We start from the raw sequence: 19,912 nt of genomic DNA on the forward strand, positions 1-19,912 counted from the left end.
CTCTCTCGCTGTCTCGCGTGTTTCCTTTAAAGACACTTCTAAGTTCTGAGATGCATTTGCATTCCTCTCACTGTCATTACTCAATGGCATTTGTTTGTCATGTTCATTCTCATATCCTTCGCTGACAATTTCATCAAAGTTAGCAGCGTCCATTTTGAACGGTTCTTTCTCGGATTTATTCATAAAAGGGATCTCACGTTATGCGAATATCACATCTCTTGAGACAAAGAATTCTTTGGAATCTAAGTCGTATAGGCACCATCATTTTTTCCCGAAAAGGTATCCAATGAAAACGCACTTTCGACTTCGACTAGCAAATTTATCCCCTCCACGTTTGTGATTATGTGCATAAGCCAAACATCCAAAGACTTTGATATTTTGATACGAAGGTTTTTGGCCAAATAAGATTTCGTAAGGTGTTTTCCCTTGTAGCAACATAGATGGAGTTCGATTAATCAAGTAAGATGCAGTCAACACACATTCCCCCCAAAATTGAATAGGCAAGTTTGACTGAAAACGTAGCGCTCGTGCCACATTGAGTATGTGACGATGTTTGCGTTTTACTCTCCCATTTTGTTGCGGAGTTCCAACACACGAGGTTTGATGTATTATCCCATTTGTCACAAAATAATCATGCAAACATGTAAATTCAGTACCATTATCACTACGAACGATTCGAATAGATTTATCAAATTGTGTATGGATCATAGAGAAAAAATTTCGAAGCGTTCGTCCTACTTCTCTTTTATCGTTCAACAGATAAGTCCACACACCTCTAGAACAGTCATCGACAATTGTCAAGAAATAATATGCTCCACAGAAAGTTGGAGTTCTATACGGGCCCCATAAATCACAATGAATTTTATCAAAAATATTTGATGCTTTATTGTCACTCGAAATAAACTCTTCTCGACACTGTTTCACTTGAAAACAAATGTCACAGTCTTTAGTTCTTATGTCACTATTGCAATCCACAACCGATAATAATTTAATTATTCTTTCAGAGGGATGTCCCAACCTTAGATGCCAAAGGTCCATTGTATCCTTCTTAATTGTCTTCATAGCCTTACTTGCTGTTAAACCCCTGAAATAGTAGAGTCCCTCTCGTTGTTCACCCGCACCAATCAGCATCCTCGAATTGTGGTCCTGTATAACACAAAACTTATCAGCAAATTGGACAATGCAATTCGACTCCTTGATCAGTTGAGATAATGAGATAAAGTTACACATTAAACTAGGAACGTATAACACATTTTCAGTTTTAAATGGACATCTAAAACATAACTCCCTTCTTTTGTAGCTGTTGTGTCCTTTCCATTCGGCATCCCGACTCGACACGGGAGAACTTCCTTTACATCTCTCAACGTGTCAAGACTTCCCGTCATATGGTGAGAAGCCCCAGTATCAATTATCCATTCTAATTTATTTTTCTTACCATTCAATCTTCCATGATTGCCTTCTTTTTGAGTGTTCAAGAGATTGATCAATACGCTCCATTGTTCGTTGCTCAATCCGCTCAATCCATTTTTATCTGCTTCGTTTAGCTGTATGTTAGATGTACTTCCTTGTGCAGTTACTTGTGCTGCATTGGCCCGAAACTTCCCACTGCGACCTCTTCCTCCGGTGGCAACATGTGGTCTTTGTCCTCTTTGTCCACGGCCCGCTCCACGACCAATTCCACGAGGACGATCTCCCCACCAGTCAGGGTACCCAATTAGTTGAAAGCATGATTCTGGATCGTGTCCGTTTCTTTTTCAAATCGAGCATGGCACTCCTTTCTCCTTGGTTTCCATCCGTCCCTTCGAGTTTGTTGTTGTTTGAATGACGAACGCCATAGGCTCACTCCGTTGTTCCTTCCCTCGAGATATGCTACGAATTCGCTCTTCTTGGACAATCATGGCATATGCTTGGTTCAGACTTGGAAGTGGTTCACTGCTCAAAATATTGGAACGTGTTGTCCCATAGATTGATTCATCCAAGCCCATCAAAAATGGTGCAATTTCTCCTCTTCACGTTTCTTGTCCAATTCTGGACCAATATCACACTTACATCCTCCACATCGGCACATCGGGTACTTCTCGTAATTACCCGACCCCTCCCATATCATTTTCAATTTTCCATAGTAATTCATGATGGTCGCCCCTTGTTGTTTACATTCAGCCAACTCAGATTTGAGTTGTTGAACCCGTGGTCCATTCCCCACCGAAAGTCGTTCTTTGATGTCGTCCCACAATTCTTTCGCAATTTCCACATAAGTTATAGTCGAGCGCAAAGCTGGTTCAATTGTGTTCAAAATCCATGACACCAACATGGAGTTCACCATCCACCAATCTTCTTGTTCTGTAGAATCATCTGGCGGCTCCGTAACCGAACCGTCGATGAAGCCAAATTTTTCCTTGGCCTGTAGAGCTGCCTCATGGCCCGCGCCCATTCTTCATAGTTCTCGCCTCTCAGCTGCACTTGTGTGATAATATTCCCTGGACTATCATTAGCCGAGAGATGATATGGTGATGTGCTCTTTTCTGTCACTACACCTTTCTGTTTATCACCTTCTTTCTTGTCACCGGTCATGGCTCTGATACCATGAAAGAGTTTTGAGATGTGAAAGTGATCTCTCATTACGAAGGAACTCAATACAATATATATACAAGAGGTATTCCCTACGATTATGGAGTCAATCTTCTCCATATCCTATCCTTTATACTGTTTCCTAATATAAACGATACACACAATAATTGCTTATTCACAATATTAACACAATATTTCATTCCATATCCCAATACTAATTAATAGACATTTTTTTAATTATGTCCTATTCTTTTTTGTGTAGACTATTACTTACGTTTCTATCATCTCTAATCATTACCCAAATCTCGTCAATAATTTAAAATTAGACGCACTTAATGGGAGAAAGTAGATGATTAGTGTGTCATTTCCATTTCTTTTTTTATGGCCGTAAAGGTTGACCTCGTATAAGTGAAGATTATTTTTTTAAATCAGTTAAATGTATTCAATAAAATCATTTGGAAATGGGTTGTTAGACAAATTTGCGGGTTGGGGATTGTTATGCTGTCACCATCGACTTATTCGATATTATTATAATTCGATATTTCTTTTTGTTCAATAAAGTTAAAATTTAAAGATGAAGATAAAAATGGAAAATCAATTGCATTATGAAGATGAACAACGATATTCCAAGTCCTGAATTACAATCAAGTCTTCCCTTCATTTATATACTACCGTGGCTAATTGCTAACTAACTAGTGGAAACCAGAGTAACTAACTAATATTCCTCCACAAAGGATAAACTCTATCCACTTGGTTCTTCTCGATTCTTCTTGGATTTAGACTGGATCATCATGGGCTAGCTGAAGTAAAGTTGTCAAGATTTGGGCTTTGTGCTAATCAGGCTTCAACCTTATCTTGCCCCCTCAAGCTGAGCGGAGTTCTGGGAACAACACACAGCTTGGAACGAAGACGAGTAAACGTGATTGATGTCAAAGGTTTGGTCAAAACATCTGTTGTTTGATCAAAGGATGGAACATATTGAACATTAAGTGAACCTGATGCAACCTTTTCCCGAACAAAATGAATATCTAACTCAAGATGCTTTGTTTTGGAATGAAGAATAGGATTTGCACTTAACGCAATGGTGCTAATATTGTCACACCAAATAATGGGAATGCTATAGCAGTGAACCCGAAGTTCTGTCAGAAGAGACTGAATCCATAACAATTCTGAAGTGGCATTAGCTAAGCTCCGATATTCTGCCTCGGTACTAGATCTTGAAACAACAGTCTGCTTCTTCGAACTCCACGATATAGGAGAAGTTCCCAAGAACCAACAGAAGCCAGAAGTTGATCTTCGATCATCAATATCATTTCCCCAATTGGCGTCACAATAACCATGAAGATATATGTGTGAGGACGCATTTAAACTGATGCCATAATCTAATGTGCCACCGAGATATCGAAGGATGCGTTTCACGGCTTTCCAATGAGTTAAGAGCGGAGCTTGCATAAACTGGCATACTCGATTTACATTGTATGCAATATCAGGTCTGGTGATTGTAAGATACTGCAGGGCACCCACAGTGCTTCTATAGAGTGTAACATCCTCAAAAGCCTCAACATCTTTAGAGGAAAGCTTAGTTCCAGTAGACATCGGAGTTGGTAGAGAATTGGCAAGATTCATTTTGGTTTTGACCAACAAGTCTGTAACATACTTGGTCTGTTTGAGCAGCAAGGAGTGATCAGAATTTTTGACAATTTCAATACCCAAAAAATATGATAAAGTACCAAGATCCTTCAAAGAAAATTGCTTGTTGAGCTGCCGAATGATCTCGTTAACTCGATCCGGATCACTGCCTTTGATGACAATATCATCAACGTAAACAAGAACGTAAATAATAAACTTCGTGTCATGTTTAATAAATAAAGACGAGTCAGCCTTTGAATTCATGAATCCTAGGAGATGAAGAGCACTTCGAAGCTTATCAAACCATGCTCTAGGTGCTTGCTTGAGCCCATAAATTGCTTTGTGTAATTTACAAACAAGAGGTGTGGATCCAGATTGAACCTCATACCCAGAAGGTTGCTGCATGTACACAGTTTCAGTGAGAGATCCATTCAAGAAGGCATTGTTAACATCAAGTTGCTTAACAAGCCAACCCCTTGAAATAGCGATAGTTAACACTATGCGAATTGTTGTTGGTTTGACAACTGGACTAAAGGTCTAGGTATAGTCCAAACCCGGTGTTTGTGAATAACCTTTAGCTACAAGTCTAGCTTTGTGACGAGCAACAGTCCCGTTAGGATTCATTTTGAGCTTATAAACCCATTTGCAACCAATAACAGGTATCTCAGAAGGTAGAGGTACCAATGACCATGTATGATTATGCATTAATGCTGCATATTCTGAATCCATAGCCTTAACCCAATCCTGATTGTTCTTGGCCTCCTATACTGTCTGTGGCTCATGAAAGATAGATAATTGAGCATCAAAAACCTTGGGCTTAAACGTGCCAGTTTTAGATCTAGTAATCATATGATGTTCATTTACAGGGACTAGAGAAGATGTGTCTTGCACAGTAGGAGCACTCGAATTATCTGAGTATGTTTCAGAGGTGGAACTAGAGTTAGGAGAAGAAGAATCAAATGGAATGCCAGAAAACACTAACTGAACTGGACTAGAAGACAAGGAGGTGGATGGAAAATTAACAGTGGGTGTTAAAGTGATAGGAAGAAAGAGTGGAACAGTGGAGGAAAAATATGATGGTGGAACTTTAGAACCGTCCACAAAGCTATGAGCAAAAGGAAAGAAGCTTTCATTAAACCGAACATTTCTGGAGATAAAAAGACGACCATCACTAGTAATGCATTTGTATCCTTTATACTTGTCACTATAACCAATAAATGTACATTGTTTGGACCGAAATTCGAGTTTGTCGCTGTTATAAGGACGCAAACAAGGAAAACACAAACATCCAAAAATTCGAAGCAAAGAATAATCAGGAATTTTGTTAAACAACTTAGTAAGAGGAATATCTCCAGAAAGCGCCGAAGTTGGAAGCCTATTAATTAAAAACACAGCTGTAAAGAAAGCATCTTCCCAAAAAGAGAGTGGCATAGAGGCATGAGCTAATAGAGTGAGACCAGTTTCGACAATGTGACGATATTTGCGTTCAACAACTCCATTTTGTTTGGATGAATAAGGACAGGAAAGTCTATGTTGAATACCATGATTTTGAAGAAACGTGGTTAAGGATCGAAATTCACCTCCCACATCAGTTTGAAGGGCTTTAATTTTACGATTGAATTGAACTTCAATGTATGTGGAGAATGTTTGAAATACGATGTTGGCTTCCGATTTGAGCTTCAAAAAATAAATCCAAGTATAACGAGTGTATGCATCGACAAAGCTAATATAGTATCGAGAACCATTTTTGGAAATTGTGTTTGAGGGACCCCATAAATCCGCATATATTAGATCAAACGGTGCAGTAAACACAGTATGAGAATGCGAAAAAGGAAGTTGATGACTTTTTCCTAATTGACAAGAAGAACATAAAGTAAGCTTTTCATTTCTGGAAAAAGGAAGATTACAATGCATCAACACATTTTTAACAGTTGACATTGCAGGATGACCTAACCTAAAGTGCCACTGATTTAGGGAATGAAAAGAATTTGTTGTTGAATCTTGAGTACTGGAAGGACTGGAGACGGAAAAACCGACATGAAGACAAGCAGCAAGATGATCTGGAGTAGACAAGGGCTTGCCAAGATGAAATTTATAAAGACCATTATATAAAGTTCCTCGAAGAAGCACCGCTTGAGTGACTAGGTCCTTCACAAGACAAAAGTTAGAATGAAATTCAAAAACACATGATTATCAGAAGCAAAGTTACTGACACTAATGAGATTTTTAGTTATCTGAGGAACATGTAGAAGATTTTGCAAAATGAATGATCGAGAAGAGGAACGAAAATTCGAGTGTCCTACATGAGAGATAGGACAAACCTTCTCCATTGCCAATATGAACTTTACTAGTACCAGAGTAATCTGAGGCAAGTGATAAATTGGCTAAATCAGACGTAACATGATGAAAAGCCCCTGAATCAGGATACCACCATTCCTCCATATGTGGTTCAGTTTGTGAACATGCAACAGCAGCAACAAGGGATTGTGATGAAGTAGTATGCGAACGTGGTGTCAGAGAAGAAGAGTTTCCAGGTGAGCGTTGAAGAGGAACAAAATCTGTATCAAATCGATAGTAGCACTTCTCAGCAATATGACCAGAAACACCACATATTTGACATACTGGACGTCCAGAATTGTTGTTCCAATTACGACGATCTCCACGAAAATTCCGTCCACGACCCCGTCCTAAAAACGAAGAACTAGAATTTGGGTTCCGAGAATAGGACTTTGATGGTGGACGAAATGTAGTGACATTCACAGAAGGAGTATAAGAATCAATCCTTGCCTCATGTGCTAATAATAGAGCAGCAACATCAGATAAATGAAGAGAGTCAACTCTAGAAGTAACGTGAATAACAAAGGAATCATACTCAAGCCCAATGCCGCCAAGCACATGAAGGATCTGATCATATTCAGAAAGAGGATGACCACAAGCGGCAAGAGTGTCAATGAGATTCTTCATTTTCCCCAAATAGTCCTTCATAGAGAGATTGCCTTTCTTTAATGTCTGGAGTTGCAATTTATATTGCATTACCTTAGCTTTGGAACGGGAAGCAAGCAAACATGAAACCCGAGACCAAAGATGGCTTGAAGTGAGACACCCAATCATTTGTCCCTGGACTTCTTCAGTCATAAAAGCCAAGAGAAAGGAAAATAAGAGCTGATCCTGCCGAAACCAAGACATAAAGGTAGGATTGAGGATGTCAGCTCCTGTGTCGTCTTGAATAACTTGGGAAGGGACGGGTGGGTTATCAAGAATAAAAAGATCAAGACCCAACCCACGGATTCCAGCCAAAACTTGAAGATTCCATGAAAGGAAATTATCGTCACTAAGCTTGACGGAATTGATTTGGTTGGCTGGATTCACAATCACAAGGGTTGAGCCACCACTGCTGTGTATTGAAGGTGAAATGGCTTCCGCCATATTGCTCTGATACCAAGTTAAAATTTAAAGATGAAGATAAAATTGGAAAATCAATTGCATTATGAAGATGAACAACGATATTCCAAGTCCTGAATTACAATCAAGTCTTCTCTTCATTTATATACTACCGTGGCTAATTGCTAACTAACTAGTGGAAACCAGAGTAACTAACTAATATTCCTCCACAAAGGATAAACTCTATCCACTTGGTTGTTCTCGATTCTTCTTGGATTTGGATTGGATCATCATGGGCTAGCTGAAATAGATTTGTCAAGATTTGGGCTTTGTGCTAATTGGGCTTCAACCTTATCTTAATAAAAACAAAAAGCCCGTTAACACAGAAATGATGCAAATGGAGTGAGGGACTAGAATTTGGGCTTCCACCACAATAATGCTATTGGTCCTTGCTTGTCTAAAAAGGCCTGGTGTAAAGTAACCCAACCCAATTTGTTTGGAACCAGCTTTTTTGTCCACTCCCATTTGCATTTGCTGAGAAATGATGAATGTTATAATAATAAAAAAAAAAACAAAAGAAATGCACCAAATCACAAATACGTAGTAAAGGAAGTTAAAATCATAAACATGGGCCAAGCAAATAATTAGAATCCACCAAACCCAATGCCACCCCATTTTAGTCTTCAATTATTGAATCAATGATTGCTTCGGTTCTCGACATGATATGAAAGAAAAATATAATCATAGACGTGAATTAGTAGTTATAAATTTTCAATATTTGTTTTCACATTTTATGAAACTTTAATTCCAAACTCAACTTTAGCACTTTAATTTGAATCCTTTCTCGATTAACATCGTATATTATTATTTTTAGTTAAGTAAAAGTTTTATTCTATACATTCAGTGGCCAGTGCTACTTGATCAAAGGATATATATGTTTACATCTTCAAAAAAAGAAAGAGGCTATATCTCACAGGTTATGAAATTAAATTAAAGCTTCCAAAAGTAGCTATCCATTCAATAAAGTCGCCCAATTCTGATTCAAATCGAAAAGAAAGCGAACAGGAATACAGTAAAATCATCCATAAGAGGGGGGGCATTGCTGACTGCTGACAGAAATTTAGAACCAAGCTATATGTGAAAGAAGAAAACATGTATTTTTTCACAATGGGTTTTTCCAAGTAAATGCAAACATGCCATTGCTAGAAATGTAAGTGCAGATGCTTGTTTTTTCAAGTCTTGTGATGCATAAAAAATCCATCTTTTTCAGTTTTTGATGCGGGTTTTGTTGATACTGTTGTCACATCTAATTATATCCCAATTTGTACCGAGCTGTGGACGTTGTTCATCTTGAAAGCTCCGTCTCGTTCAGTATTTTTCTCTAACATACGTGATACATCCACATCGTGAGTTGCTTGAAAGAAAATGCAACCTTTTTTTCTGAAGATGTCATGTTCGTTGTTGTTTCATCATCGCTGACTTGCTGTTGTATTGTAAACTAAGTGGCTAAGAGAAGGCGAAATCGATAGTTCCAGAGAAACCAAAATACTGTCTTGATTATTTATGAATCATGTGCTGATTGGCTTGTGGGTTTTCGCGGATTTTAAAGATGGTGCTGATTTTGGATTGTGGGGAGATGATTGAGAAGCCGAAAAAAAAAATATCGTCTTAGTTTAGAGTAAAAATTTTATTTGTGACGGAATCTTTTGGTTCCACGTTTCCAATCTTCCAATTATTGATATATTAGAGAAAAAGAGACACGAGACTCTGGAGCACAGCTCATTTAACCAGGCCTGCTCTTTAAAATTCTGACTTCTCTAATTTGAAACTAGCATACTTGCTTGAAGTATTTTTCTGTATTTTCTAACATACGAGATCATGTGACAAACAGTGAGTTCTTGTCCTTGACAACTTTCTCTACCCGGATCCATACAAATGGCTACTACGATACCATTTTTGGAACCTGCAACTACACTCATCTCTAGCTAAAATCACGCTCTCATTATTTCAGTGTTCATGACCGGAAAAACAAAAGAAAAATGAAAAATATTGGTTCTCGGTTATGAGGGTCATGTCAACAGTGAGCATGTTGGCAGTATGTGAGTTGGATTGATCACATCTTTAGTGGTCGGACAGAGAACAAAATAATGAACCTAATGTTTTCTTGCTGGCGGTTCATGTAGACAGGCTTTCATAGAATCAATATAGAATTGTGGTATATTCTTGAGGTACTGATATTAGCGCTATGCTTTTGAGTTTTTGAATAGAAAAGTGAGGATAAATTTCTTGTGAGCTAATGAGTAGAGAGATGAAGAAAGTGGGAACACACGAAAAGGGTGGTTCTGCTGTAGCTGAGAAGGTATTGGTTGCTGTTAAAGCATCAAAGGAGATTCCTAAGACTGCTCTTTTGTGGGCTCTGACTCATGTTGTTCAGCCTGGGGATTGCATTACTCTTCTTGTGGTTGTCTCTTCACATAGTTCTGGTAAAGGTTTTAGATTATTTGCTTGGTTTAAAAGGTTTTTTCTGCATGATTTAGCCTTGTTCATTGCTTTAAGTTTCGTGTCTTTGAATCGAAGGATTTATCATTCAATTGAAATTTCCAGTTCACCTCCGTCATGTTGAACCAAATATAAGTATTTTCAAGATCTTGAACTCTTATGCTTGTGTCCAAACTGTAGAATAACAATGAAGTATTAGAAAATTAATGGCAAAATCTTTAAATATCACGCAATACACAATATATACTTCAATATCAGCATAATCCCTCGCTTGAATTTCACTTGTTTCTGGCGTTTCCAACTCAAGTCCAAATCAAATCTAAGCAATATGTTGAATTTGCCTCTCCATGTCAAGAATTGAAAAAGAAATTCTTGATTCATTCAGTATTTTGGTGCTTCTAGCAACTATTTGCCCCAAGTACAAGCTGTGAGAATTGTAGGGGCGTCTTAATTTTGGAGTTTAACTCCGTTTTTCATGTTTGGTGACTAAGTCCAAATCAATTATCGAGCAATTTACAATTTTGCAGAGTGACTTAGTAATTATTTTTTGCCCTACCTAAATCAGGTCGAAAATTTTGGGGATTCCCAATATTTGCTGGAGACTGTGCTAGTGGCAACTGGAGGTTTCACTCTGGTACAACTGCAGAACAGAAATCTGATATAACAGATTATTGCTCCCAGATGATTCTTCAGCTTCATCATGTTTATGATCCTAACAAAGTTAGTCTTAAAAATTTGTGTACCTGACATTTATTTGTGTATGCATGGTAGGATCCACCGATTAAATTTATGACTCCAGCAGTGTGCATGGTCATCTTATGCTGATAAATGATTTTTCCAATTATGATTTAGATCAATATGAAGATAAGAATCGTATCTGGTACCGCTTGTGGAGCAGTGGCTGCTGAGGCAAAGAAAAAGATAGCTAGTTGGGTTGTTCTGGACAAGTAATATCTATAATCCTGCTGCTTAAAGCATCTAAAACTATATAAGAAAAACTTGCATAGTAATTTTGTGATTTTTGGTTTGAGTATCTATCTTACAGGCATCTCAAACAGGAGGAGAAACGATGCATGGAAGAGCTGCAATGCAACATTGTAGTAATGAAGCATTCTCAACCAAAAATACTGCGGCTCAATCTAATGGGATCACCTGAAAAGGAGCCTGAAATTTTGAATTCTGATAGTGACGAATCATCAAAGAAACAAGAAAACATGAGTAGTTCTTTGAATCCAACTCGTGGTCCGCTTGTCACCCCATCGAGTAGTCCCGAGCCATTTACTGTCACTGAAGCTGCAACGTCATCAGTTTCAAGTTCTGATCCTGGAACTTCACCATTTTTCGTGACTGAAAAAAAAGATGGCCTGAGGCGAGAAGAATTGTTAGCCACAAAACAGGAAAGGGAAATTAATGAATCTAATTCAGAAACTGACAGTGAAAAGTTGTCTCCCTCTTCAAGGTTTCAACCATGGATGGCAGAAATTGTTACCGCACATTGTCAATTTTTTGAACATCCAGGAGAAAGCTCAGGACGAATTGGTAATCAGACTCAAAATTCATCTACCAAAGCCCAGTTAGAAAAGCTTTCAAATCTTTACTTGGAATCTGAATTTCAATCGCCAAGCTATCGTCCTAACCTTGATTTCAATGAAAGTTTTAGAGAAGTTATGTCACTAAGAACAGCGCCCTCTGGGTCCCCTCCCTTGTGTTCTGTGTGTCAGCACAAGGCTCCTGTATTTGGAAAGCCTCCTAGGTGGTTCACATATGCTGAGCTAGAGCTCGCAACTGGAGCGTTTTCACAAGCTAATTTTTTAGCAGAAGGTGGGTTTGGATCTGTTCACAGAGGTGTACTTCCTGATGGCCTTGTAGTGGCTGTCAAGCAGCATAAATTGGCAAGTTCTCAAGGGGATCAAGAATTTTGTTCAGAAGTTGAAGTTTTAAGTTGTGCTCAGCAACGCAATGTCGTTATGTTGATTGGTTTCTGCATTGAAGATGGTAGAAGATTACTAGTCTACGAATACATTTGCAACGGATCTCTAGATTCTCATCTTTACGGTATGATTTTCGTACATTTTATAGGCTCTTTGTTTAATGGATGATTTTGCTTTATGAGAATTTCAAATGTACGTGGAATTTCCAGGACACCAACAAGGTTCACTTACATGGAATGCACGTAAAAAAATAGCAGTTGGAGCTGCACGAGGGTTGCGATATCTTCATGAAGAATGTAGGGTTGGCTGCATAGTGCATCGAGATTTGCGACCAAATAACATTCTCATTACTCATGATTTTGAGCCCTTGGTAAAAATCTTAACCTGTAGTTTTAACTAACATTTCGTTCCAGACTATTGTCATGGTGGTCATGTGCTATGTCGCCATTCTGTTACTGGTGCGGCAATTTCAAAATTTCTGATCTAAGTCAATAATTGATTTACCAACTGAATATATGTACTGTAAGCTTTTAGAAAAAACCATATTGACTAGAACGTTATGCTAATAGAACCTGGTTTTCGTACCCGAGCTTATAACGTCTGTTCATGTTCTAATTGTCTTCTTGCATTCTGATTCCATGTTCGTCACATGTCTTGCTATGAGGCATGTCACGAACATCCAGTCTACGTATGGACAAGTAGCAAACAATTTGCGAGTGACAGAATATGATTTTTGTTTGATCTTCTTCCGGAAGGTGGGAGACTTTGGTCTAGCTAGATGGCAACCAGATGGAGATACGGGAGTTGAAACGAGAGTGATTGGAACATTTGGGTGAGTTGCAAGTTTATTTTGCCTCCCCCAAAATATCAAGTTCAATAACCATGATGTTTATTTAGGTACTTGGCACCTGAGTATGCTCAAAGCGGTCAGATCACAGAAAAGGCAGATGTTTACTCATTTGGTGTGGTACTGGTGGAACTTGTAACCGGGCGTAAGGCTGTGGATCTTAGCAGACCCAAAGGACAGCAGTGTCTTGCCGAGTGGGTATGTATAATCTCCTGACACGTTATATTTTCCCAAGCTCTGCGTAGCTGAGTAATTTATCTACGGTTAATGTGATGCTTGGCAGGCACGTCCATTATTGGTCGCGTATGCCACTGATGAACTCGTTGATCCACGATTAGGAAGCTGCTACGTAGAGCACGAGGTTTACTGTATGTTGCACGCTGCATCTTTATGCATTCGTCGTGATCCCGAGGCTCGGCCTCGCATGTCGCAGGTGAGTTGTATCATGTATTTGTCAAATAATTACTTTCCTAGAGTTCTAAATAGTTAGTTATGGAGATGGCCCTTGAAAATAGGTACTTCGGATACTGGAAGGCGATGCTATCGATCCAAGTTGTCCATCATCCACACCAGGATTTGATATGAGCGGCACTATTTCATCACATTACCAGCTGCTGCATGAACAGCAAACTGACTCCATAGACGACGAGGCATCAAGATGTTTTAGTTCGAATCTCGCCCTTAACAACAGCGGGGGGAGACCAAGTCAAGATTTCATGTGAAGATGAAGTGTAAATGAGGATTTATACATTTATTTTGCCGGAAGATTTTGGTTCTCTGTATAGAACTAGTGGTCTTAGGTTTGTGACTAAATTCAGAATTTGGCATCATAATCATTATCAGTGTCTAGGGAATACTACTTGTGTCCCTCCCATGTTTGTAATGATATGCTAAATACGGATCTAACAATATTCTTGAAATGGGTTAGCTTTTCTTTCTCCTTTTGTATGCTTTCTTGAATTCGAAATGTATCCCATCTTTTTTTCCAAAAGAAATCTAGCTAGTGTAAACTCGCTGACTAAAAATAAATTCACCTGTAATTATTTCCTTCCAAATAATACAAATCCCCCATACACACACACACAGCAGATTTTCCAACAAAAGTCAACGGAAAAAATCATCAAATCAAGGGGAGGACGGTGAAGATCTCAACAAGCCTCCCGCCTCTTCGTCGAAGTACAAATCGTCAGTTTTCCTCACGATGGCGTGGATCAGAACAACCACCACGGCGATCGCCAACGCCACCAGAATATTCTTGGTGGCGTGCGTCAGCAGTAGAACAACAAGCGTCACGATGGAGAGAATGATCAGCACCGCCTTGTCGGAGATCGTGCGGCCGCAGATCACCAGCGGCTCGTCTCGGAGGAAGTAGAGGACCAACCAGATGGCCAACATGACGATGAAGACGATGAGCGAGATAGGGAACCAGAGGAGGCTGAGGAAGATAATTAACAGAAATACGATGGCGTAGTTCATGCGGAAGTAGCCGGCGTTAGTTTTGACACGGGAGATGGAGTCTCGGAAGGATTTGGGGAGGTTTAGGGAGTGGAAGGAGAACATTTCACGCCAGGGGCGGCGCGTGCCGAGTCCGGATTTGATGCGTTCCTTAGCCCGTGAGATGTACTCGATGTGGCCGCCGGAAGGCGAAGATGAGGTGGGGATTGTGCCGTAATTCGTCATTTCGTGTGCGGAGGGAAGTTCTTGGAACAAAAGTTGAGGGCAGATCAATGGAAGGGCTTCTCTCTTTTTATTCTGGTAAATAGTTAGTCGTCTCCCTCCTGTCAAAAAATATTTTTTTATTTATATATTTATATTATATTATTAAATAAAAAAATTTGTAAATACAAGATTTCAAAATATTTAATTTTATAATTATATTTTTTATTCTGCTAATACTTCCTCAAATAATTTTATATTTTACATAAAAAAAAAATCTAAATAAATTTTTTTTTATTGAAATAATTTCGTTCTAATTATTTAATATTATTTAATAAAATTAAAAATAATATAAACATCAAAATATTTAATGGTAGACACCAATTAATTTTTTATTCATTTAAATAAATAATATTTTTTTATATAATTTACCTATAATTAAAACATCTAATCAACATTAAAAATTTCTTTATCAAAAAAAAAAAAAAAAAAACTAAAACTATGTTTTATAAATCTGTTCGCTCATTATAAACAACTAATTGATCATTACATGAAATTTCTGGAACTGATATAAACAAAATATTCATCGTTCGTTTATGGTGGTTGATCTAAACACGTCAAAATTTCCGAATCGAAACAACCAAATCCAGTTGTCAGAAGATAAGACCGCCCGAGTATCTCTAGAGTTCGAGCACGTGGCCTGCTAAAATCAATTGGACAGTGATTATTAGCTGTCCAAATAGATATATATATTTTACAGCTGAGTTGTCGTTTAATTTGAGGTCTCCCATTTCCCAATGCTGAGCCGAAAACTGGTCAACAAGTAACCCATTTACTTTTTTTGGGCATAAGATTATCTTGAAGATAGAGTCGATTTTTAGATGAAGAAATACACACTATATTAATACATGTATTTTATTAAACATACTCAAAAGAAGACATCAATAATTGTCCATACTGGAATGCATGCGTTTAACAAAAATTAACAATTTGCTTATATATATATATGTATGTATGTATGTAAGTATATGCCAACTTCATGTATTTCTTCTCCTTTTGACCCAAATTGGCATTCTTTTCTTCATTCGGACAGTAGGGAAGTTGACAATGGAATCTTCTTCAGCTTCCCATCTGTCATCATAAATAATCATGTAAATTACCAATCATATTCCTATCAAACATATATAAGTTGTATTCTTCGTATAACCACGGAGGAAGCAAGTCTCAAGTAAAGAAAAGGATAGAACCTGAATTGAGTAACCAGATGATGGAGGAAGATAGAAGCCTCCAACCTAGCCATGTCAAGCCCTGGACACAACCTTTGCCCACCTCCAAATGGTGTGAAGTTATAGCTATAACTTATGTCCTTGTCCTGTATGAATATGAAGTTAGCAAATATTCCTAATTATTCCAAGAACCGAAATAATAGAATATTGTTGCTTGCTTACATTCCATCTCCATGGATTGAATTGATAAGGGGATTCATAAAGGGAATCATCCAAATGGACTGATCTGAAATATGACAGCACACAGTATCCTTTAGGGATATGGTATCCTTTTATTTCCACATCTTTCATTGCTTTTCTCATTACTCCTATTATTATGTTTCCCATCCGCAGTGTTTCTGTTATCACCTGATCATCAATAAATTTCTTAATTAAATTTTTGCAAACACTTGTTTAATATATATATATATATATATATAGTATTGCATGCATGCATGTTTCTTACACTCCTTGTGAAGGGCAATGACGTCATGTAATCATTCCAATAAAATGGCTCTCCAAGCTTTTCTTTGGCCTTCTTCAGGTTCATATTCTCCTCCTAAATGTAAATTAAGTTAACATTTAATAATTTCATTTTAACAACACAATAATTATAACCATGCATTAATCAATATATACCGTTAATTGTTTTAAAGCAAGTGGTGAGTCAGACAGGTATTTGACAGCAAGAGTGATCAAAACAGGCACGGAATCCTCTCCAGGAATCATTAAATCAATTATGTTTTCTGCTATCAAATCGTCTGTCAAATACTCATTTGTATCCTTCACCAATGCATCTGCAACATCTCTTGCTGAGTTCCTTTTGCCGCCGCCATTAATTTCCCTTTTCGTTTGGATAATCCTATGTATTACTTGGATCATTTTCTTTTTCGCCTGAAACCCGATTCGATATCACAATCTTATATATATAATATATATTTAATTATATATTCAAAGAGGAGAGATACCTGCCTGTAATGATCGGTAAAGCTGAGTACCAGGAAAATTTAATGGCAACGACATTAGGCCGGCAATAAATTCTTGAAAATGTTTTTTCAGAACCTCAATTTCATCACCGAGTTCCAAGCTAATTAATGCTTTGACCAGCACTTGAAATCCAATCTGAAAATATTATATTATGTAATAAAAATAAATGACTCACGTGAAAGTTACTTTAGATTTTTAAAAAAAGGAAGTTGCGGACATAATTATCATCAATGCTCTGATCTTTACAGACAGTATAATTCAAGCAAAAGTTACAGCTATGATCTGTAAAAACACCAACGCTTATACTTTAAGTAAATTAGATCATTAATTTCTTCGCCATAATGGTGACAATCTTAAATCTGACTACAGGCTACTGCTGTAATATGATTAATCATTCGTAGATGCAAAAGGCCACAGTTCCAGCTTCCACATTGTGTATGCATTTAAAACCAAAAAAATAAACCAAAAAATATTTTATAACATTCTTAGAGCGAGCGAGCGAGGTAACTAAACGGTTTTTTTATCACAGTAACTTTTTTTTAAAAAAAAAGTAAAGAAATTGGGCTATACAAACAAACAGCCGCAAAAACAGAAAAAAATTTAGAAGACTTACGTGTTTAGCTTCATCTTGAACAAACACAGGTGAATCTTCCCTCCATTTATCCATCGATGCCATGACATACTTTTGCATATCTGCAGTAATCTGTGCTTTCAGGTTTGGAGATTTGATGAAAGAACCAATCAAGCCATGCATTCTTCTGTGCAGACTTCCATTCACAAGCAATATAGAGGATTTTCCCATGAGTTCCATCAGAGATTTAGGGTAAGATGGCACAAATATACTTGCATCACTTTGCAGAATGATCTTGCTTACTTCTGCATCAGTTGATATTATGGTGGGACTTCCAAATAAGTGTGACTTGAAAACCTTACCATACCTACAATATAATTAAAGCCCACAAATTTTCTAGGATCAAAAATTATATTTCTTGGACAAAACATCATTGTTTTTACATAATCCTGACAGGCACGCAACTTCAATATATATATTTCACTTCTAATTAATCGATCATGTGTGTTTGTGTGTGTGTGTGTGTGTGTTTATATAGATATTGATGGCAAAATTTAAATATTGCTAGTCGATTTCTAACTGAGAATTTCTTATTTTATGCATGAGAAGCATGAATTTTTTTACTGTGATCTGAACACAGATAAAATTAAAGTATATATATGACTTACACGAGACGTCTTTTGTCCATGAAAGTCTCAGGTTTGTCTGAATAAGCACAAGAGATGAAGTGAATGGTTTCTCCAATAAAAGGCAGTATTCCAAGATTACCCAAAGGAATCGCTGGAGATGATAACTCGCTGCTTCGTCTTCTTCTTCTGTTGAAATTACTCGCGGTTAATATAGTGTTCCTGTGCGCAGTTATGGCGGACAAGAACAATATTATTGCTGCTGTCGCCAGAAAACTCCACACGATTTGGTCCATTTCTGACCCTTTTCTTCGCTTTTTTCTTGGTGGGTTTTCTCCACTAAACACAATTGATCGATCACTAATTAGTCTTGGTTTGTTCTGTTTAGTAATATAAATATATATCCAAAGATAAAAAAAAAAATTATCGGCAAAAACGTATTTGCATGTGTATGAGCTCCGGAGTGGCCCGTTGTTGGCGATATTATTATTATTATTATTATTATTATTATTATTATATTTTGCTTTTGTTTTGGCAGAGGGAAAAGGACAGAATATAGGTCAAGGAGATGAATTTATGTGGGAAGAGGATAGAATATCCCTTTGGTCATCTGCAATCAAGCCAATAATCGAAACATTTTATATATAATTTTTTTATAAAAACGATTAACACTCAATCTTAACAAAAAATATACAACTAGTTAGATATATATTATATATATCATTATTTTTAAATTAAAATAAGATCCATAAGCGTAATAATTATATGAAGAGAATGATGAAATGAAATGTTGTCGGTTCCCCACATCCATGATTGAAAATTACTGAATCTCGTGCATTCTATAATAATTCCCCATGGCCGGACCCATCCATAAATAAGTTTACATAATCGTTGATTTCACAACTACTTATAATATTCTTATTTCATTACATAAAAAGATATATATTCAAATATTTGGTACTGAAAAAACTATTATTGCACATAAAATTAAATGTTGAAAGGACAATTATGTATGTATCGACACTTGCACGTATGGACAGGTAGAAAACTAATTATGTAATTAATTAATGAATGTGCAAAAGTCCTACAAAATTGCAACTGTAATGTCTCTATGAACAACTCTATGCAAATTAGCGTTTTTTTTAATTAAAAAAAATTGCAATTATATTTTGTTTTGAAATGAAATATAATTTACCTTTGAGAAATAATTAAAATATCTTCCAAAGCAAAATAAAGTATTCAATTTGAGATAAAAGATTGTAATTTATAAATATCCTGCATATAAATAAAATGTGTGTTGAATTGGAGCCTCTCTTTTTTTCTTTTTCTTTTTTTTAACCAGTTTTATCCATAAAATCTCGTATAAGTGCTTAAGTCTGCTAATTATTATTAGATTCGATGTAAAGTATTAAAAAAAACACATCATCTTTATATAATTTGTATGTTCTAAAAATAATATATATAAATGTATATATAATAATTTATTAAATATATGATAAATCATACCACTAAAAATTAAAACCTATTTTATTATATAACAATATTTAGAAAGAGCTTTCTATAAGTATTGTTTGACTGGTGCCGCATCAACTAACTACTATTATTAAATAGTCCATTGATAAACATCATTTCATGTTTGCTTTGTAATATTTAATTGATTTGGTTCAAATTTTTATGATAAATTCCATGCTGAAGCCTGCAGAAATATTTACTAATTAAAATGTTAGTTCAAGTGTGTGCTTTAGCATAATGCCATCATTCCATCAAACTCTTGAATATGCTTTAATCATTCGCCCATTCGGTCTAATCTTAGTCTCATTAAAATATACAAACTGGATATGTTTTTATATGTTGAAATTAAAGGATTAGTTGTGAATTAATTTTGGTAGTCGTTGGTCAGCTTTCATTAGATTTTCCCATCAGCTTATAAGTATATTTTGACGTCGCTTGTC

General features: G+C 36.8%; 3 protein-coding genes across 5 annotated transcripts; 1 reads left to right on the forward strand and 2 right to left on the reverse strand.

Annotated features, from left to right (window-relative positions):
* Positions 1 to 8,561: 8,561 nt before the first annotated feature.
* LOC142528626 (inactive protein kinase SELMODRAFT_444075-like) lies at positions 8,562 to 14,142 on the forward strand. Of its 3 annotated transcripts, none has more exons than XM_075633696.1 (10): positions 8,562 to 8,788; positions 9,470 to 10,061; positions 10,643 to 10,797; positions 10,930 to 11,024; positions 11,123 to 12,132; positions 12,218 to 12,378; positions 12,764 to 12,840; positions 12,906 to 13,053; positions 13,139 to 13,288; positions 13,371 to 14,142. In XM_075633696.1, exons 2-10 carry the CDS (start codon positions 9,875 to 9,877, stop codon positions 13,575 to 13,577), a joined length of 2,190 nt encoding a protein of 729 aa, XP_075489811.1. In that variant the 5' UTR covers positions 8,562 to 8,788; positions 9,470 to 9,874; the 3' UTR covers positions 13,578 to 14,142. The 3 variants fall into 3 exon arrangements, with proteins under 3 accessions (XP_075489811.1, XP_075489812.1, XP_075489813.1); XM_075633697.1 differs by having other exon boundaries at positions 9,846 to 10,061; XM_075633698.1 differs by lacking the exon at positions 8,562 to 8,788 and having other exon boundaries at positions 8,832 to 9,751; positions 9,846 to 10,061.
* LOC142528627 (PRA1 family protein F2-like) lies at positions 13,875 to 14,633 on the reverse strand. The gene has a single exon (XM_075633699.1). The coding sequence runs from the start codon at positions 14,533 to 14,535 to the stop codon at positions 13,981 to 13,983; it is 555 nt and encodes a 184-aa protein (XP_075489814.1). The 5' UTR covers positions 14,536 to 14,633; the 3' UTR covers positions 13,875 to 13,980.
* A 768-nt stretch (positions 14,634 to 15,401) lies between these two features.
* On the reverse strand, positions 15,402 to 18,431 carry LOC142528628 (3-epi-6-deoxocathasterone 23-monooxygenase CYP90D1). The gene is made up of 8 exons (XM_075633700.1): positions 18,003 to 18,431; positions 17,377 to 17,701; positions 16,749 to 16,898; positions 16,416 to 16,670; positions 16,243 to 16,335; positions 15,960 to 16,145; positions 15,759 to 15,883; positions 15,402 to 15,642 (listed from the first exon to the last, which is right to left on the reverse strand). The coding sequence occupies exons 1-8, from the start codon at positions 18,254 to 18,256 to the stop codon at positions 15,549 to 15,551; spliced, it is 1,482 nt and encodes a 493-aa protein (XP_075489815.1). The 5' UTR covers positions 18,257 to 18,431; the 3' UTR covers positions 15,402 to 15,548.
* Between the last annotated feature and the right edge of the window lie 1,481 nt (positions 18,432 to 19,912).

The sequence above is a fragment of the Primulina tabacum genome, chromosome 16, assembly GCF_025594145.1.
Source record: "Primulina tabacum isolate GXHZ01 chromosome 16, ASM2559414v2, whole genome shotgun sequence".
Taxonomy (NCBI): Eukaryota; Viridiplantae; Streptophyta; class Magnoliopsida; order Lamiales; family Gesneriaceae; genus Primulina; species Primulina tabacum.